Source organism: Sus scrofa, chromosome 2 (assembly GCF_000003025.6).
Source record: "Sus scrofa isolate TJ Tabasco breed Duroc chromosome 2, Sscrofa11.1, whole genome shotgun sequence".
In the NCBI taxonomy this organism is placed as follows: Eukaryota; Metazoa; Chordata; class Mammalia; order Artiodactyla; family Suidae; genus Sus; species Sus scrofa.
In genome coordinates this window covers 142,468,710-142,490,547 of record NC_010444.4, presented here as the reverse complement: position 1 = coordinate 142,490,547, position 21,838 = coordinate 142,468,710, and the positions used below count along the sequence as shown (strand labels likewise).

At 46.0% G+C, this 21,838-nt stretch overlaps 2 protein-coding genes and 1 pseudogene across 2 annotated transcripts in view; all 3 read right to left on the bottom strand.

The window, feature by feature from the left end:
• The window catches only part of LOC100621701 (protocadherin alpha-C2), a 210,058-nt gene extending 197,137 nt beyond the window's left edge, over positions 1–12,921 (bottom strand). Inside the window, exon 1 of the mRNA XM_021084896.1 lies at positions 8,063–12,921. Coding sequence (XP_020940555.1) covers positions 8,063–10,510 — 2,448 coding nt within the window. The 5' untranslated portion in view covers positions 10,511–12,921. The remainder of the gene's footprint in view (positions 1–8,062) is intronic.
• LOC100621803 (protocadherin alpha-2) overlaps positions 1–21,502 on the bottom strand; it is a 188,123-nt gene extending 166,621 nt beyond the window's left edge. Inside the window, 2 exon segments of the mRNA XM_021084900.1 lie at positions 15,522–15,637; positions 15,639–21,502. Coding sequence (XP_020940559.1) covers positions 15,527–15,637; positions 15,639–17,960 — 2,433 coding nt within the window. The 5' untranslated portion in view covers positions 17,961–21,502 and the 3' untranslated portion in view covers positions 15,522–15,526.
• On the bottom strand, positions 444–5,694 carry LOC100621600 (annotated as a pseudogene).

The following is a 21,838-nucleotide window of genomic DNA, read 5'->3' as shown; positions in this document are numbered from 1 at the left end:
GCACTATTCACAATAGCCAGGACATGGAAACAATCCAAATGTCCATCGACAGATGATTGGATTCAGAAGAGGTGGTATATATACACAATGGAATACTACTCAGCCATAAAAAAGAATGACATAATGCCATTTGCAGCAACATGGATGGAACTAGAGAATCTCACCCTGAGTGAAATGAGCCAGAAAGACAAAGACAAATACCATATGATATCACTTATAACTGGAATCTAATATCCAGCACAAATGAACATCTCCTCAGAAAAGAAAATCATGGACTTGGAGAAGAGACTTGTGGCTGCCTGATGGGAGAAGGAGGGAGTGGGAGGGATCGGGAGCTTGGGCTTATCAGACACAACCTAGAATAGATTTACAAGGAGATCCTGCTGAATAGCATTGAGAACTTTGTCTAGATATTCATGTTGCAACAGAAGAAAGGGTGGGGGAAAAATGTAATTGTAATGTATACATGTAAGGATAACCTGACCCCCTTGCTGTAGAGTGGAAAAATAAAAAAAATTACAAAAAAAAATTTCTATGTGCCAAAAGACAAAAGAATAAAAAGACAAGTCACAGCACAGAAAAGTGCAAAATCAAGAACGGGATTGTATCCAGAATATAAAAAATTTCAAAAAGCAGCAGAAAAATAAAACAGAATAGAAAAACAGGCAAAAGACACAAACAGATACCTTACAAAATAGGATAAAAATGGCTGATCATAATAATACAAACAGGCACTCAGCCTCAATTACAAATTAGGAACTATAACATAGGAATACTAAAAACATCCAGCAAAATGGCAACAATGCAAATAACCTAATAATGTCAGTTTTAGAGATGATGAAGAGCAACAGTAACTCATTCACTGCTAGAATGAGGAATGCATGTAAATGCATTTTGGGAAATTGATTTACATTAGTAATTAAAGAAGAAGATCTGCACAGAGTCGACGTTCCACTTCCTCCAATTAAAGAAATATGTACATAGTCTATACCCAGAGATGTGTGAAACAAGTTGACACAATCTTGATCCTAACTAACTAGAGAAAAAAGTACACATGGATACTGAAAATTTTACAAATATATTGATAGCAGCATTATATGAACGAGTCAACAAAAAAACCAATACAAAATTCTCAATAGTGGAATGAAGAACTCATACCCTATTCATAAAATACACTACTAAGTGAGATAATTAAATGAACTCCAAGTACCTATGCCAATATGGATTCCATAGAATGATGATAAATTTGAGGAACACACAAATAACACATTTTGCACTATTCTATTTGGATAAAATTGAGGAAAGAGGTCAAAATTAATGAGTTATAAATTTAAAACTGTGGCTACATTTGGAGGAGAAGCGGGGCGACATCTGGGAGGTGCATTTGACTGGCTTCTGGAGCGGAGATAATAGAGGTTTTCCCTTTCAAATAACTAATTGAGCTGTACTATTGCATCTGGACTTTTCAATGTATTATGAGCAAATAAGAAAATGCTCTCTAAAAGTTGATTGCAACTGAAAATAAATAGGATAGGATAGCAATAAAATTTATAACTGTGCTATATAACTGTACATTGAATAATGAAGATTAAAAACAAGTATTACCATACCTATAATTCTAAAAGATTTTATTTAAAAAAGAGCAAAAAGTAAAGAAATGTAATTCAGAGAAATATGGTGCAGATTTTTTTTAATTAAGAAGAAATTACTAGAATGAAAGAATATGAAACTTTAAAGAAAGGATATTTATAAACTAACCTTTGAGAGGGAATCCGCAGTTGCAAGCTGTTGATCCTCTCTGTCTCCAGAATCTGGTACACTGGGGCTGAAGGCCATGAGGTCGGCCTTGGGCGGCCCCTCCCCAGAGCACACCCGCTGCCGCCGCCGCCGCGGAGACGAAGCCAGCTGCCCACCGCGCTCGAGCACACCAGCCGGGCCGGCCCGGGCACGCACGCGCCCTCGCCGCGCGGCGCCGAGCACCGCAGCGCCGTGTACACCAGCAGCGTCAGCACCAGCAGGCTCGACACCGCGCAGATCGCCACCACCAGGTACACGTGCACGTCCACCAGCGCCGCCTCCGCCGCCGCCGCCGCGGGGCCCACCACCAGCCGCGAAGACGCCTTGGGCGCCGCGCCGCCGTCCTCCAGCCACAGCAGCACGGTGGCCGTGGCCGTCAGCGCCGGCTCGCCGTGGTCCTTCACCAGCACCAGCAGGCGCTGGCGCGCCGCGTCCGCCTCGTCCAGGGCGCGCGTCGTGCTGATCTCGCCCGTGTACAGCCCCACGCGGAACGCGCTCCGCGCGCCCCCCGGCGCCGCCCGCCGCCGCCTCCTGCAGCTCGTACGACAGCCACGCGTTGTAGCCCGAGTCCGCGTCCACCGCGCGCACCTTCGCCACCACCTGGCCCGCGCCCACCCACCGCGCCACCCGCTGGCTCACCACGCCCGCCCCGCCGCCCGCGCCCCCGGCCCACCCGTGCGGCGGCCAGGGCGACGGCGGCGGCGGCGGCAGCAGCGCGGGCGCGTTGTCGTTCTCGTCCAGCACGAACACCTGCAGCGTCACGTTGCTGCCCAGCGGCGGCGCGCCCGCGTCGCGCGCGCTCACCCGGAACTGCAGCAGCTCCAGCTCCTCGCGGTCCAGCGGCTGCAGCGCGAACACCTGGCCGCTCTCCGCGTGCACCGACACGTAGCTCGACAGCGCGCGCTCGCCCACCCGCCGCTCCACCAGCGAGTAGGCCACCCGCGCGTTCTCCTGCGCGTCCGCGTCGCGCGCCGACACCGTGAAGATGTGGCAGCCGGGCGCGTTGTTCTCCTTCACGAACACCGTGTACTCGGGCTGCGCGAACACCGGCGCGTTGTCGTTCACGTCGCCCACCTCCACCGACACGCCGCCGTGGCCCACAGCGAAGGCGAGCCGCCGTCCCGCGCGGTCACCACCAGCTCGTAGCTCGCCACGCTCTCGCGGTCCAAGGTGCCATCCAGCACCAGCGAATAGTAATTCTTGAAGGTGGACACCAGCTTGAAGGGGACATGGGGCGTCAGCGAGCAGGTCACCTGCCCGTTGGCGCCGGAGTCCCGGTCCGACACGCTGATCAAGGCGATGGTGGTGCCCAGTGGAGCGTCTTCTCTTACCGGGAGTGACAAGGACTTGAATTCTATAACTGGGACATTATCATTGGTGTCTTCAACTTCCACCATAACTGTACAATGGCCAGAGAGTGGGGGCTGCCCACTATCAATGCCATCTACAAGAATTTCATAGAATTTGCTTTCCTCAAAATCGATATATCCCTTTACCATAATTTTTCCCGTGATTGGATCTATGTAGAACTTGGATTTCACATTTGGTGAAATATCAGTTGAGAATGAATAAAAAATGTTCCCATTCGAGCCTTCATCTAAATCTGAGGCATTAAGCTTAATTACTAACGTTCCATTAGGAACATTTTCTAGTAATTTCACCGCATAGAGTGTTCGGTCAAAAGCTGGGGCATTGTCGTTGGCGTCCAGAACTGTAACGAGTATCTGAACGGTCCCTGTCAGTTCAGGTTTGCCGCCATCAGTGGCGGTAAGTACTAAAAAAATCTGCGGAGCTTCTTCTCTGTCTAAAGGTTTCCTTAATACTAGCCCGAGACGTTTTACCCGCTCGTCACCAGATGGTTTTTCCAGCGAGAAATACTCGTTGGGGCTCAGCGTGTAAGTCAGCACAGCATTGACTCCAATATCTGCATCCGAGGCGCCCTCTAGTGGAAACCGAGAGTCAAGCGGCCTGGATTCCGCCATAAACAGATTCTTTTGTGTTCCGGGGAACACAGGCGGATTATCGTTAATGTCCCTCACCTCCACCTCCACGTGGAATACCTGCAGCGGCCGCTCCACGATCACCTCCAGGTGGATGCTGCACTCCAGGCTCCGCCCGCACAGCTCCTCCCGGTCGATCCGAGAATTCACAAACAAAATGCCATTCTGCAGATTTACCTCCAGAAGGTCCCCGCCGCCTTTGGACGCCATCCGGAACAGGCGCGGCACCAGCTCCGCCAGCTCCAGCCCCAGGTCCTGAGCGATGCGGCCCACGAAGGTGCCGTGTTTGGCCTCCTCGGGGACTGAGTAGTGGATCTGGCTGCTCCCGGCCTCCCAGGCTGCGAGAAACAGAAGTGAGAGCAGCAGACGCCGGGATTCCTGGCCGATTGCCCAAGAAAACTCCATCTCAAGCCCGCAGGGCTTTGTTCTCATTAAGGGGGTCTTGCTTCAAAATGGAGAGATATCCCGCGACCGTTCAGGACAATGACACTGCTCCTTCCATTTTTTCAGTATCTGGGTGGTGGACGCAGCTTCTTTACAGTAAGAATAGGAAGGACTTTTTTCTCCCTAGTGGATCAATTTTATGGTTACAGAGCGACACCATGTGGCTCCAAACGGTAAGTAACAGACTCTAGAAATCCAAGCCAATCTTTCAGCCATTCCACACATTTTAACACTGTTGGACAAGAGAAGCACATTTGTGTACTACTGAGATACCTGTTTTTCACTACTAATTAATTATGATCCTTACTTTCCCCACAAGAGCAGAATTCACTTCAGTGGAAATTTTTTTTCGTAGAAGTATTTACCCAGACCCAGCCATATAGTTAACATAACATTTTGCAAATATACAACTGGTAAAGTGTTGGTTAGGAGACGTCATGACAGTTTGTGTGTGTGTGTGTGTTCCTGAGAGTGAAGAAAGATAGTTATTAATAATGACACACTCTTCACCGTTGAATCTTTCATTCCTGGTGTTGAAAACTTCAAAGAACCCCCTTTAGGAAAGCTCTGATCTCAAAAATACGTCATTGAAAGGGAATTTCAAAAATGTTCAAAAAAGTAAGCAAAGACCATCATCACTCAGTTGAAAATCTTTAAATCATCTAAGGGCTGAGGGCAAGGCAGCTTTAACAAGGAAATGGGATGTTACAGTATATACAGTTTGCGTTGAAAAGTATTCCAAGTAATTTTATACACTGGAACCCATCCACCTCGCAGGAGAAAGACAGGTATTTTCTCATTTTGTCTCTTTTGACTTCTACACAACTTGCCTGTTCTCCAGAATCTAATATGCCTAAACTTGTATTTTCTCCTACAGTACTCACACCTTTTTGTCAGAGTGAACAGTTTCCTGCTTCCGATAACATTCATTAAACAAATATACTCATTTCAGTCCCTGCCTAAGTAATATCCATCACTTCCAAACTCTTTTCAAAGCAGTCTCCCTCATTTTATAAGAACTTGAAAGTTCCTTGACCAACAAAAATTTTCATGATTAAACCAACTGGGCAGGCAATTTTACTTTCCTTTATACTTCAGCATCTAGATCACCTCACTTGGGCCATTTATTATATTAATTTCCCTTTTGTAGGTATTTAGATATGTGTGTCTAATCCCGCATTTTTAAAATATAAACTGTTAAAGAGACTATTTGGTGTCATAATAGTTTAATGGCTCAGAATAATTACTGAGTATTTGCCAAATATTTACTGAGTAAAGTGGCTTGGTTTTCTTCAACTGCCTAATAAGGTGGTCACATAGCTAGTTAGGAAAATATGATGTTTTTTTTTTATTTATTTTTGTCTTTTTGCTATTTCTTTGGGCTGCTCCTGGGGCATATGGAGGTTCCCAGGCTAGGGGTCGAATCGGAGCTGTAGCCACTGGCCTACACCAGAGCCACATCAACGCGGGATCCGAGCCGCGTCTGCAACCTGCACCACAGCTCACGGCAACGCCGGATCCTTAACCCACTGAGCAAGGGAGGGACCGAACCCGCAACCTCATGGTTCCTAGTCGGATTCGTCAACCACTGCTCCACGACGGGAACTCCGGAAAATATGATGTTTCAACAGTCTTTATAGTTTACAGAAATCCAAAAATACTTCCCTCAGATATTGCTCTGCTTAAAATATATTTCAACGTCCGCATTGAACACCTGGGTTTTAGCTTAATTTTCACTCCAGTTCTTGGCGGTCATGATCTTTGAGACATTGAGTTCTAATGATCAATAAAGAATTTCCAGTTAATACAGCACAATATATTTTCCTGACATAAATAACCTTAATATAGAGGGGCACAATAGTAGCGGTTTGCCAACTTTCTTTGCCTCTTTTTCATAACTTCTTACCCCATGGTTGTCTAGGACAAAAAAAAAAAATCAGTCTAGTGAAAATAGCTCTAGGCTCCCATTGTATGAAGAGCCAAACACTGCCTTTTTTTTTTTAGCTAAATCATAAATCAAAGTAATTTCACTGTTTGAGGATTCAAAGTGTAGATGTGTGCAAAATGATGAGTATCAAACACACTGAGAGAAAGTGTGAAGGACTCCCTGTCTATTTATTTTGCAAATAATTAAATGCATGGATGAGGAATGCAAAAGAATAGAAAGGATATTTATTTGGGAACTATTCAGTATTTGCCTAGTATGGCAGCAATACCTCTCTAAAGGGAAAACCTCCAAAGTTTTTTAAATGTCTTATTAGCCGAGAATCATGTTAGCCAAGAATTTGAAGAAGAGAGCTTGATTTGAAGATTGAAGTCCCATATCCTGGAAGATATGAACTCTGGATGACCTCATTATTTACCACGGGATGAAAATGAAACCTAACAAGATAGTGCACTGAGATTAAATATGCTGTGGCTAATACTTGATGGACATGAAGGCACAAAGAGCAGTGCCAGAAGGAGGAAATGGAAGTGGAAAAATGGAGGCCTATTTTACATGTCAGCCTCCCCCATGATATCACTGAGTATGAAGCAGGTTTCTGCAAGGAAACTTGAGCAAGCAAGTACGACGTTGGAGTACACAACTGGTGCAGAAAAGTATCCATATAATTGCATACACTGGAACCCATTCTCGGGTAGAAAATAATACCTTTTTTTTTTTTTGGTCTTTTGAGAGCTGCACCTGAGGCATATGGAGGTTCCCAGGCTAGAGGTCTAATCGGAGTTGTTGCTGCCAACCTATGCCACAGCCACAGATACGCCAGATCCAAGCCCCGTCTGTGACCTACACCACAGCTCACCACATTGCCAGATCCTTAACCCACTGAGCGAGGCCAGGGATCGAACCCTCAAACCCTCACGGTTCCTAGTCAGATACATTTCCACTGCGCCACGATGGGAACTCCGGAAAATAATAATTCTTAACAAGACTAATAATATTCTTTCAAAAGGAATATTTTCTAAATAATGATACACTAATGGAGTACTAAAATTTCACTTCCTATTGATATCTTAACACTTACTCATAAAAGTAGTGAACTGAAGATGAAAAAAATACAATTCTAAAAACAGTAAATTATTTTTGTTTTTTAAGCAATTGGAAAACTAGCAACAACACACAGTATTGCCAAGTGTAAGCACAAAAATTAAAATAAATCATGTTCAAGAAGAGAGAAAGAACTGAGGCTCTGGATAAATGACTAAGTAAAAGCGACTCCACAGCAGATAACAGGCTTCATAAACTAATACTGGAAACTGAAGATGTGAGAGCCTAATAAAAAGGAGTGGCCAGTGACATTTGGACTAACATCTACTAGGGATTCCAAATGAAATGCATCATGAGCTACTGAAGTATTGTGCAGATATTAGTACACCACAGTTTAAGTCAAATACTATTTGTTTTGGCCAAGCTGGCTGGCATGTGAAATTTTCCAGGCCTGGGCTCAAACCCATGCCACAACAGTGCCCCAAGCCACTACAATGACAACGCTGGATCCTTAATCCAATGAGTCACAAGAGTATTCACAGTCTAATCAATACAATTTAGCCTGCAAAATCTATCTACCTTCTATCCAGACTTTCAGGAATAAGATAATCCTACAGCAATTTTTTTTTAAAACCTGCAAGGATGGTTCTCACTACTTATTGCTGTTTTGGTTCAACACCATTAGTACCAAGAAATTCAATCGTCTTAAGCACTAAATCAATACCTGGAAAACTCTATTACCAGAATCGAGGCTAACTGGTCAAATATTTCCAAGAGAGTAAAAATTGAGGAATTAAAGGCATTTTTGAAATAATATTTTCAAATTACTCACCTTGGCAGGAAGATCAGCCTCCGCATGCACCTCTTCTTCTCCATCCCCACTAATGGGGCCAGGCGGAAGGCTGGGGCTGAAGGCCATGAGGTCGGCCTTGGGCGGCCCCTCCCCAGAGCACACCCGCTGCCGCCGCCGCCGCGGAGACGAAGCCCAGCTGCCCACCGCGCTCGAGCACACCAGCCGGGCCGGCCCGGGCACGCACGCGCCCTCGCCGCGCGGCGCCGAGCACCGCAGCGCCGTGTACACCAGCAGCGTCAGCACCAGCAGGCTCGACACCGCGCAGATCGCCACCACCAGGTACACGTGCACGTCCACCAGCGCCGCCTCCGCCGCCGCCGCGGGGCCCACCACCAGCCGCGAAGACGCCTTGGGCGCCGCGCCGCCCTCCTCCAGCCACAGCAGCACGGTGGCCGTGGCCGTCAGCGCCGGCTCGCCGTGGTCCTTCACCAGCACCAGCAGGCGCTGGCGCGCCGCGTCCGCCTCGTCCAGGGCGCGCGTCGTGCTGATCTCGCCCGTGTACAGCCCCACGCGGAACGCGCTCCGCGCGCCCCCCGGCGCCGCCGCCTCCTCCTGCAGCTCGTACGACAGCCACGCGTTGTAGCCCGAGTCCGCGTCCACCGCGCGCACCTTCGCCACCACCTGGCCCGCGCCCACCCACCGCGCCACCCGCTGGCTCACCACGCCCGCCCCGCCGCCCGCGCCCCCGGCCCACCCGTGCGGCGGCCAGGGCGACGGCGGCGGCGGCGGCAGCAGCGCGGGCGCGTTGTCGTTCTCGTCCAGCACGAACACCTGCAGCGTCACGTTGCTGCCCAGCGGCGGCGCGCCCGCGTCGCGCGCGCTCACCCGGAACTGCAGCAGCTCCAGCTCCTCGCGGTCCAGCGGCTGCAGCGCGAACACCTGGCCGCTCTCCGCGTGCACCGACACGTAGCTCGACAGCGCGCGCTCGCCCACCCGCCGCTCCACCAGCGAGTAGGCCACCCGCGCGTTCTCCTGCGCGTCCGCGTCGCGCGCCGACACCGTGAAGATGTGGCAGCCGGGCGCGTTGTTCTCCTTCACGAACACCGTGTACTCGGGCTGCGCGAACACCGGCGCGTTGTCGTTCACGTCGCCCACCTCCACCGACACGCTCGCCGTGGCCCACAGCGAAGGCGAGCCGCCGTCCCGCGCGGTCACCACCAGCTCGTAGCTCGCCACGCTCTCGCGGTCCAAGGTGCCGTCCAGCACCAGTGAATAGTAATTCTTGAAAGTGGACACCAGCTTGAAGGGAACATGATGAGTCAGGGTACACGTCACTTGCCCATTGGCACCAGAATCGCGGTCGGACACGCTGATCAGGGCGATGACAGTACCGAGAGGAGCATCTTCTAATATAGGTAAAGAGAGTGATTTGATAACCAACTCGGGTACATTATCATTGGTATCCAAAATTTCAACTAGAACCGTGCAGTGATCTGCCATTGGGGGATTTCCTTTATCAGTTGCTTCTACCTGGATTTCATATAATTTAGTTGACTCGAAATCTATGCTACCCTTTACACTGATGTATCCATTAACGGGGTCTAAGTGGAATTTCGACCGAGTATCTGCTGATGTGTCTGTATTGAAAGAATATACAATGTCCTTATTTACTCCTTCATCCAAATCAGAGGCGTTAACAATCACTACTAGGGTACCATTTGGTGCATTTTCAAATAATCTGACTCTGTAGACTGTGCTCTCAAACTCTGGGGCATTGTCATTCACATCCAGAACGGTGATCTTCAGCTGAGTAGTACCAGTGAGTTCTGGTTTCCCACCATCAACTGCTGTTATAAGTAAGTGATGCTCAGCAGTGTCCTCTCGATTTAAAAGTTTTTTCAGGACAAGTCCAAGGGATTTAATTTCCTTATCATTTCTTTTAACATCCAAGGTAAAATAGTCATTGGCGGTAAGACTGTAGGTCAACAGCGAATTAGCTCCGACATCTGCATCTGATGCGCCCTCTAGCGGAAACCGAGAACCAGGCGGCCGGGATTCGTAAATAAACAAATTTTTTACTGCCACTGGAAACATTGGCGGATTGTCGTTAATGTCCTTCACCTCCACCTCCACGTGGAACACCTGCAGCGGCCGCTCCACGATCACCTCCAGGTGGATGCTGCACTCCAGGCTCCGCCCGCACAGCTCCTCCCGGTCGATCCGAGAATTCACAAACAAAATGCCATTCTGCAGATTTACCTCCAGAAGGTCCCCGCCGCCTTTGGACGCCATCCGGAACAGGCGCGGCACCAGCTCCGCCAGCTCCAGCCCCAGGTCCTGGGCGATGCGGCCCACGAAGGTGCCGTGTTTGGCCTCCTCCAGGACCGAGTAGTGGATCTGGCCGCTGCCGGACTCCCACAGTAGGAGAGGCAGAACTGCAAGCAGTAGTCGCAGGTCTCCCTGACTTTCTCTCCAGGAAAATACCATTGCAAGCCTTTTGCAAATACTGGATCGCTTTTGTATCGATCAAAACCTTGAAAATATTTTTAGTTCCTTATTCTTCTTTTCTTAAATAATCATCCCATGCTAGTATTGCCCGTATTCCAGAGACGGAGACGAAGAGCAGCCTCTTGGTACGTAATGAATGCTGTATTTCTTTTGTGGTGAAATACCTCGCGGTGGACAGCGACATCATGTGGCTAAATGTGTAAGTATTAAATACATGTGTTTATCTTCTTTTCCTTCCATTGAACTCGCCCCCAATTTCTTCTGTTGTAATTTTCTTCGAGCACTCCTCAGAGTCTTCATGTTTTACCAGAATATATCCTTAGAACTTTTATACTAATTTCATCACTTTCAATTGGACCAATCCATGACATACAGTTAAATATACTGTATTAATGATAGTGATTACTGTTATAACAGTAGTGGACAGCTACTGGAAATATTTCCCATGAAGACAAGTAGTATTCCATTTATTATTCTATTAAGTTCTCACAACAATCCTCTGAAGTGGGTATTAATATGATTCCCTTTTTATAAACATCAAAATGTGGACGGGTACAGGTTAAGTAGCTTAAAAATACTAACTTGATGGTGTTGGGTGAGATATCAATCAGATTCAAAACTCAAGACTTTAACCACCTGGCCATGAAGTCTATATTTTACAAAAACAACAGGCCTTTGATATTTGTAACCATCAAAACATCAAGACATTGAAAATGTGTGTATGTGTATCCATATATACATAATTTACTTCTATGTTATACAGCAATTGCTCATTTATAAACTATGTTCACTTCTTTGTAGAATGTTTACAAATGACTCTCGCATCCTTTGTCCAATGACTGCATCTTTGTTAGTTATCTTAGCTGTTATTTATTTAAAATGCCACAAGTCAGTATTTTACAGTGCAGATATTTTTAAATTTGGTTTTTGCTGCATGAAAACACTGAGCGATTTGGGTATTTGTTACATTCTCATCAAATCAAGGAAAAGTATATTAGTCTTTTTGTTAATTTCCACAGCATGTATACATTTCAACTTACCTGTATATCCTAAAATGTTTACAATGTGAAATGAATGTGTTTTTAATGAACTCCATGCTGGGTGAGTTACTGGATTCCAGTTTGGAAGAACTGGTGTTTAATCAGTAAAGAGAGAAAAGTCACTTTGGGACATGACTCACACAACATACTAAAACTAGGCAATGAAATGTGCTTAATGTCTCTGTAAAGTTAGTAAAAGACATATATTCTCTCAGCACTGGAAGTCAAAAAGAGAAAATTGATAGAAAGAGGTTGCATTTAGAGAGGTAAGAGAATGCCCAAATTTTGGTTATAGTCAGACCGTTTTTAAATGACATCAAACATGTGATTTAAATATTAAGAGAAAAATTTTCATACCAGGTTTCTTTCCGTGCACTCATTGAATGCAAGACAACACTGCAATTTACTCATATTTTATCATTAATATTTAGAAAAGAATAAATTATCAATTAAATTTTAATGAATAAATAAGTGAATACTTTAAATTAACTTTCTCAAGAATATGAGGTTAAGTTACATTAATGGTATTCACTAATATAAAACACATAATTTATAATTAATTCTGTTGCACTTGTTCATGATGAAGTAAATATTTCATAATTATTTTGGAGAAGTTCCTGCTGTTGCACAACGGGATTGGGGTTGTCTCTGGAGTACTGGGTCATGGGTTCAATCCCCAACCTGGCACAGTGGGGTAAGGATCTGGCATTGCCTATAGCTTGTTTGCATTGCAACTGCAGCTCAGAGCTGATCCCTGGCCCAGGAACTCCATATGCCACAGGGCAGCAAAAAAAAAAAAAAAAAAAGTTAAAAAAATGTATTTTTGGAAAAGCATAGATCTAGGAAATAATTATAGATATCAATATGCCATTTAGTGCTTTGGTGGATTTTGATAGGTAGTAGCTAGTTTTTAAAAATGAGAGACAAAATTAAAATTTTAAATATCCTGGACTTCATATTAACAAGAAGCCTTTGACAACTTACTGTAATACTATGTATCTCATGACATTTAAGAGTATACTAACTGCGAAATGGAATGCCACAGGGAATTTATAACAGAGGATCCTCTGTAATGATTATTAGGAGATGAAGGTAATACTGAAAGGAACTATATGAGTTTAGAAGATTGGGCTAATGTGTGATTAAGGAATCAGTGAATAATATCTACTCAGACATCTCTTCAGTCAACTTAAGAAAGTGGAAACAGGGAATAAGAAATCAGTTAGGGAAGTTCCCACTGTGACTCAGCGGATTACAAATCGGATTATTATCCATGAGGATTCGGGTTTGATCCCTGACCTCACTCAGTGGTTAAGGACTGGCATTGCTGTGGCTGTGGCATAGGCGGGAAGCTGAGCTCTGATGTGACCCCTACTGTGGGAAACTTCCATATACTGCAGGGGTGGCCCTAAAACAGGCGGGGGGGGGGGGAAGCAAAAAAAAAAAAAGAAAGAAATCAATAAACACTTACGCAGTGAGAGACTGTGACTCCTGGAGATATGGGTACACCTGGATATAGTTTTAAAAGTTTACCATTTACCAACAGTAGAAATGTAGTGGCCAGACTTCCAGTAGGACAGAGCCCATCTGACCGTTCACACTTTCTGCACACAAGTCTCAAGGAGGTGGTGAGTAGCTAGGGTACTCTAGCTGGGGTAAACCCTCCCATCAAAGAGTTTCTTCTTTATTTGTTCAAGTCATTTGCTTTTCTAATATAAAGCCTCCGGTGAACTTTTCTGATTTCCAGGAAGCATATGCGGTCTGCATTTTGAGGTTTATCAACTCTGAAGTGCTCATAAATTTCCTCAGGAAGAAATTATCCTTATGTGGAATTCAGTATTTCCCCACCCAAATCCTCAATTCCTTTAAAACCTTATCCCAGATAGAAATGGATATTCTGGCCTATCTGTGAAATGGCTAAGGCTAAATCACTTAATATAAGTTATTTCATGATTCATCAATATCCATGTATATATGGCAACAACAACAACAAAAACACAACAACGGCAAATAACTAAGGACTAAAGAGTGGAAGAAGACAGTATTCCAGCCCAAGATATTGTCCTTTGGTTGAAAAAAAAGGCTTTTAATTTCCTTTCCAACTATAATGTTTACTCATCAAGTTTAGTGTTTTAATGGCCTAACATAGGAGTTTGCACTGAAAATGTAGTCATTCCATGCCAGTCCTCACCTTTTGAAGAAACTCCACTTCATTAAGAATCTGGATGCTGCCAGGTGGAATTAAGTGAGCTCAGGCCTGGGAAATCTTAGCCCAGGCTTTGAATGTGGTGTCAGAGGACGGTGATCAGTCTCTGCACAGTGAGGGGTCAGCACACACCGATACCCTTTCAGGATGACTCAGCATCCCTCTAACATAAGGACTAGGTTAAAATACTCTCCATGTGTATGAAGAAAAAGTCCCACCACCTGGTCTCCCCCGATGACAATTTTTTTTTTTTTTTTGTCTTTTCTTGGGCCAATCCAGCGGCATATGGAAGTTTCCAGGCTAGGGGTCGAATTGGAGCTGTAGCCGCCACCAGCCTATGCCAGAGCCGCAACAACGCGAGATCTGAGTGTCTTCGATCTACACCACAGCTCACGGCAATGCCGGATCCTTAACCCACTGAGCAAGGCCAGGGATCGAACCCACAACTTCATGATTCCTAGTCAGATTCGTTAACCACTGAGCCACGACGGGAGCTTCCCCCATGATAATTTTTTAAGATTGTTTTTTTAATTAAACAAAATTGAGACTGGGCTCCTAATGAACTCTCTATTGTGCCTTAACACTCCAAGGATTTTGCAAACCCGTATTCCAAATAACAGATTATTTTGCTACTGAAAGACATACGTAAGATTAGCAGTTATTTCCAAATGATAGCATGTCTGGTAATGACCTAGGATATATATGTGGGAGGTCCTTGCATTTAAAAAAATCTATTCAGGCTGCTTTTAAATACAATTAAAAGAAAAACTAACATATTAATGGTTGCACAAACAGGTAAAGATGAATGCTTTTTTTTTTTTTTTTTTTTTTTTTTTTGTATTTTTGCCTTTCCTAGGGCCGCTCCGAGGCATATGGAGATTTCCAGGCTAGGGGTCATATTGGAGCTGTAGCCACCGGCCTACGCCAGAGCCACAGCAACTCCGAGCCGCGTCTGCAACCTACACCACAGCTCACGGCAACACCGGATCCTTAACCCACTGAGCAAGGCCAGGGATCGAACCTGCAACCTCATGGTTCCTAGTCGGATTCGTTAACCACTGAGCCACGATGCGAACTCCAAATGAATTCTTGATTGAAAGAATAATTTAGGAAATTTCCAACAGATTTTGACAGAATGTAAGAATGATGTAAACTGAACATATATATTCCATAATCGTACTCTAAATTTTTTGCAATTGTTTGTTTTCTTATTAGGACCGCACTCGCGGTATACGGAGGTTCCCAGGCTAGGGGTCCAATCCAAGCTACAGCTGCCGGCCAACATCACAGGCACAACTCAGGATTCGAGCTGCATCTGGGACCTACACCACAGCTCACAGTAATGCCAGTTCCTTAATCCACTGAGCAAGGCCAGGAATCAAACCTGTGTGCTCAAGGATGCTACTCAGATTCTTTAACCACCGAGCTATGATGGGAATTCCCCAAGTGTATTTTTTAATTTGAGAAAAAACAAGTAAAAGTTTTCAAATTTTGCTGAAGTGTTCTTCAATCCTTCAATCCTATTATTCATAGCGAGATCTAATTATGGAAAATCTCATATGTAAAAGTAAGAAAACAATTCAAATTGTTCTCAATACAAGAAATTGATCTCTGATACCATACATTGCACAATAGGATAACGATATAAAATAAAGGCAGAGCTATGAATCAAAATAATTTTAACAGAATCATTGAGACAAAGAAGATAGCATATATTCAGAATAGAAAAAAATTTTAAACTCACCTTTCCTAATTGTTCTGCTTCTGAGAGTTGTCTTTCTTCTGCTGAGCCTGGACCTTGAGGCAGGCTGGGGCTGAAGGCCATGAGGTCGGCCTTGGGCGGCCCCTCCCCAGAGCACACCCGCTGCCGCCGCCGCCGCGGAGACGAAGACCAGCTGCCCACCGCGCTCGAGCACACCAGCCGGGCCGGCCCGGGCACGCACGCGCCCTCGCCGCGCGGCGCCGAGCACCGCAGCGCCGTGTACACCAGCAGCGTCAGCACCAGCAGGCTCGACACCGCGCAGATCGCCACCACCAGGTACACGTGCACGTCCACCAGCGCCGCCTCCGCCGCCGCCGCGGGGCCCACCACCAGCCGCGAAGACGCCTTGGGCGCCGCGCCGCCGTCCTCCAGCCACAGCAGCACGGTGGCCGTGGCCGTCAGCGCCGGCTCGCCGTGGTCCTTCACCAGCACCAGCAGGCGCTGGCGCGCCGCGTCCGCCTCGTCCAGGGCGCGCGTCGTGCTGATCTCGCCCGTGTACAGCCCCACGCGGAACGCGCTCCGCGCGCCCCCCGGCGCCGCCGCCTCCTGCAGCTCGTACGACAGCCACGCGTTGTAGCCCGAGTCCGCGTCCACCGCGCGCACCTTCGCCACCACCTGGCCCGCGCCCACCCACCGCGCCACCCGCTGGCTCACCACGCCCGCCCCGCCGCCCGCGCCCCCGGCCCACCCGTGCGGCGGCCAGGGCGACGGCGGCGGCGGCGGCAGCAGCGCGGGCGCGTTGTCGTTCTCGTCCAGCACGAACACCTGCAGCGTCACGTTGCTGCCCAGCGGCGGCGCGCCCGCGTCGCGCGCGCTCACCCGGAACTGCAGCAGCTCCAGCTCCTCGCGGTCCAGCGGCTGCAGCGCGAACACCTGGCCGCTCTCCGCGTGCACCGACACGTAGCTCGACAGCGCGCGCTCGCCCACCCGCCGCTCCACCAGCGAGTAGGCCACCCGCGCGTTCTCCTGCGCGTCCGCGTCGCGCGCCGACACCGTGAAGATGTGGCAGCCGGGCGCGTTGTTCTCCTTCACGAACACCGTGTACTCGGGCTGCGCGAACACCGGCGCGTTGTCGTTCACGTCGCCCACCTCCACCGACACGCGGGCCGTGGCCCACAGCGAAGGCGAGCCGCCGTCCCGCGCGCTCACCACCAGCTCGTAGCTCGCAACGCTCTCGCGGTCCAAGGTGCCGTCCAGCACCAGCGAATAGTAATTCTTGAAGGTGGACACCAGCTTGAAGGGAACATGATGAGTCAGCGTGCAGGTAACCTCTCCGTTGACACCAGAGTCTAGGTCAGACACCTTCATGAGGGCAATGACGGTACCCAACTCAGCATCCTCTCTGATGGGAAGTGAAAGAGACGTGATTGAGACTTCTGGTGTGTTATCATTGATGTCCACAAGTTTTACGGAAATTTTACAGTGGCCAGACATTGATGGATTTCCATGGTCATAAGCAATAACTTGAATCTCATAGGATTTCGTTTCTTCATAATCTAATTGTCCCTGGGTTCTGATTTCCCCTGAGCCAGGATCTATTTTGAACTTGGTCTTTATATTGGGTGACACATCGCCACTAAATGAATACGCAATCTCACTGTTGGATCCCTCATCTGCATCAGAAGAATTTAATTTAATCACCAACGTTCCGTTTGCGATGTTCTCTAACAGTTGTACTTTGTAAACTGATTGGTCAAAAGTAGGTTCGTTGTCATTCACATCTAATACCTTAATAAGCAGTTGAACAGTGCCCGTGAGCTCAGGTTTCCCCCCATCAGTAGCTACCAGTAACAAATTAATCTCAGCAGTTTCCTCTCTGTCCAGAGATTTCCTCAGTACAAGAGACAAAGCCTGGCTTAGTTCATCATTTGTCTGTACATCTAGAAAGAAAAACTCACTGGAGCTGAGCTTGTAGGAGAGAAGGGCGTTTACACCGATATCTGCATCCGAGGCGCCCTCTAGTGGAAACCGAGAGTCAAGCGGCCTGGATTCCGCCATAAATAGAGTCTTTTGCGTTCCGGGGAACACAGGAGGATTATCGTTAATGTCCTTCACCTCCACCTCCACATGGAATACCTGCAGCGGCCGCTCCACGATCACCTCCAGGTGGATGCTGCACTCCAGGCTCCGCCCGCACAGCTCCTCCCGGTCGATCCGAGAATTCACAAACAAAATGCCATTCTGCAGATTTACCTCCAGAAGGTCTCCGCCGCCTTTGGACGCCATCCGGAACAGGCGCGGCACCAGCTCCGCCAGCTCCAGCCCCAGGTCCTGGGCGATGCGGCCCACGAAGGTGCCGTGTTTCGCCTCCTCCGGGACCGAGTAGCGGACCTGGCTGCTCCCGGCCTCCCAGGCTGCGAGGAGCAGAAGCGAGAGTAGCAGACGCCGGACCTCCCCGTCCCTACTCTTAGGAGACACCATTACCAATCCTCGGTGAGTTGATCAAATTAAAATATCATGTCTTGCAAAATTTTAAATATCGTCCTCTAGTCTCTGCTTAAGTCCTGCTGCTTCTCTTATTGTTCCGCATCTCTGGAGTGACAATAGGGCTCTGAGTATATTTCCTCCAGGAGAATACACTGTGGTAGACAGCGACACCATGTGGCCAAAATGTAGGCTCTACTATTTCCTCTGTAGATTTGAAACTAAACAATTGCCTAATCTAAGTTTACTAGCGGCTTTCATTTAGGAAAAATGCCTATTTTAAACTCGAAATATATCATTTCACCTTTTTACTGTATTAAAATAACAAAATTTACTATCTTGTCCACTTTTAAGTATACAATTTAGTATGTTAAGTATATTCACGTTTTTGTGAAACCTATGTTCAGAACCTTTCATCTTGCAAACATGAACCCCTACACCCATTAAAAAAACAACTCCCCTTTAATGGCACCACAACACATGCCTCTAACCACCATTCTGCTTCCTGTTTCTATGAAGTTGACTGTTCGAGGAACCTCAATAAATGGAATCTCCCATACTTGTTTGTGATAGCATGTAGTGGATTTAACTTTTTTTGTCTTTTTGAGGCTACACTTTTGGCATATGGAAGTTCCAGGCTAGAGGTCCAATCAGAGTTTCAGCTGCTGGCATATGCCACACACCCAAGCTTGTAGCAACACCAGATTCGCAATCCACTGAGAAGGGTAAGGGATCCAACCTGCATCCTCATGGGTCCTAGTTTCATTCATTACCACTGAGCCACAACAGGAACTCCTGATTTCTTTACTTTTTAAGGCTGAATAATATTCTGATATATGTATCTATTCATTCATCTGTCCATGGACATTTGGGCTGCTACCATCTCTTAGCTGTTGTAAAATGTGCTGTTATGAGCATGGGTGTGAAAATATCTCTGAGATTCTGCTTTCAATTCTTTCATATAAAACAGAATTTTTGTTTCTTTTTTTTCCGTTTCTTCAAATAAAGCACATAGGAATCAAAGAATATTTTAGTCAATTGAGAATATATTTATAGGAGTTCCCATTGTGGCTCAGCAAGTCCTGACTAGTATCCATGAGGATGCAGGTTCGATCCCTGGCCTAGCCTGGGAACTTCCATATGCTGCAGGTGCAACCCTAAAAACACAAAAAAAGAAAATGTATGTATATTTACATATTCCATGGTTGTTTTTTTTGTGATTTCATTTTGTTTTCTGAACTGTTTGCAGAGGTTTGGACATTAGTCAATAATTTGTTCCTGATTAGATAATGTATTCTTAATTAAGAGTGTTCTCTTTTCTACTACATTTGGATTTTCATTCAAGAACAGTACAATTCACCTCTTTTTAATGTTAATTATTTGAGAATATCTTATTTTAATAATTCTTGGCTGGTAGTTTCCATTATGGCTCAGCGGTAACAAACCCGACTAGTAACCATGAGGATGCAGGTTTGATCCCTGGCCTCACTCAGTGGGTTAAGGATCCAGCATTGCCACGAGCTATGGTGTACACTGCAGACTGTAGCTGTACAGCAGCTACCAGCAGCTGTAGCTCCTATTCGACCCCTAGCCTGGAGAACTTTCATATGCTGTGGGTGCAGCCCTAAAAAGCAAAAAAAAAAAAAAAAAAAAAAATCTTGGCTGTCCTTTCACACATAAACTATGAAAATAGGATAAAGATGACATAGAGATGAAAGAGAATGAAGCTAGGTCAGTGTTCCAATGCATAAAAGTTATTTTCAGTTACTATAAGGAGGTCACAAACTTTGTTTTTAGCAAGAGGAAAACAAAATTAATTGCAAGATTTACAGTGTCCACAAAAGAAAAGAAAAATCCTTGCTAAATAAAAACCAGCTTTTCCTCTCAGCACTGAAAACCAACGCTAATTTCTCACTTGAGTCAAATATCTTAAGATACTTATTCACACCATCTGTAAAGTGTGTACTTATTTTAATCACACTCTAACAATGAACCCCAAGTAAACTGACCTAATGAAAAAAGCAGAGCATCACTTACTGTCTTATACATGGAAATGGACACTTATTTACTAGTTTCAGAAGAGGTACATATAGACATTTTAATAATGCTATAAGAAAAATAGCTCCACATTTATAATACTTGTACATGTGATGGCAAAATGGCCAAAGTAGCTTTTAGGCTACCTATTTTCAGACTACATTTAGTGATTCTCAGCAAAAAGTGCCCTTTTCCTAATAGTCCCAGCAAAAATCTTAGAATATCACATCCATTGATCCAGTTTAGATGACATGACTGTCCTTTTGTCAGTCCATAGTTGTGATAGTTCTCGCATTGGCCTGACATGGGTCGCTTACTCATTCCAGAAGCCAGGAAATGAAATCAGGCAGGCCTGTATCATGCAGACTTGAAATGAGGGGCGTGGTTCCTGTGAAGGTCAGTGCAAGGACTCCTGCACCCAGGTTCTCCTGGAGTTTAAACTGATTGCATATAGTGACAGACTGGCCATTATATCATTACATGGTTGCAAGGCAAATGCATGTTTGTAATACCCTGTAGGGTTTTTTTTTTTTTAAATATTCAGTGGTCACATATTGGCTCCTGCTGACATATTAAAGAATTATGCCTAGAATCCATATCTTAGCTCCTGGTTTGCCTAAGGGAGTTTTTGCAGTCCTATAAGGTAATTCTGCTGGATCTTTAGGATGACGTTTCTGAAGGTGTGAGGCACATTCTGCTGTTATTTAAGGTTCCTAAGGACCTAGGATGTCTCTTTCTCCCTCCCTCAGAGAGACAGAGTAACACTGCCAGAAATCCAAGCACATTTCCATCAATGGGGAAAGGACACAGAGAAGCCATGCTCAACAAATAACACTAAGCTTGACATCTTTTTGTATGTGTAGTGGTTGGAATAACAGCCCCAAAAGATATATCTACTCAGAACATTAAAATGTGTCCTTATTTGACATAGAGATCTTTGCAGATATAATTAAGGTAACTTTAACCCTGGTATCATCCTATATTTGGGTGGGCCACGCATTCAATGACAGGTGTCCTTATAAGAGACAAGAAAAGAGAAGCTACCCAGAGACACATGAAAGAGGGTAATGTGAAGATGGGGACAGAAATTGGAGATAGGCTCCAATAAGTCAAGTAATCCCAGGAGCCACCAGAAGCTGGAAGGGGCAAGGAAGAATTCTCCCCTAGAGCCTTTAGAAGGAACATGGCCCTGCCAACACTTTGCTGTTGGACTTCTGTCTTACAGAACTATGAGAATAAATTTCTGTTGTTTGAAGCCCCCAGGTTTGCAGTAATTTGTTGCAGCAGCACTGCAAAACTCATATAGTATCCATTGCTAACATTACGCCCTTTGCACTTACCACAGCAAACTCAGTTCCCTAGGATTTATGTGTCTGAGCATTCATTCTAGAAAAATTTTCATCCAACTCTTCGGCAACACTACAACAAAGTCCCAAAAGGGAAAAAAAAAAAAAACAGGAAGGGGAAATGGATGCTGGAGAAGAAGAGGAAGAAGAGGAAGAAAAAGGAGGAGGGGGAAGGGGGAGGGGAGGGAGAGGAGGAGGAAGAGAAGAAGTGCCTAAAACATTTTAAATTCAGCTTACTATTTTTCTTCTCTTTTTATTTTTTATTTTATTTATTTACTTATTTTCCTTTTTTAGGGCTGCACGTGTGGCCATATGGAAATTCCCAGGCTATGGGGTCCAATCTGGAGCTGCAGCCACTGGCCTACGCCACAGCCACAGCAATGCCAGATCCGAGCCTCGGCTGTGACCACAGCTCACGGCAACGGTGGATCCTTAACCTATTGAGCAAGGCCAGGGATCAAACCCGCATCCTCATGGTTACTCGTCAGGCTC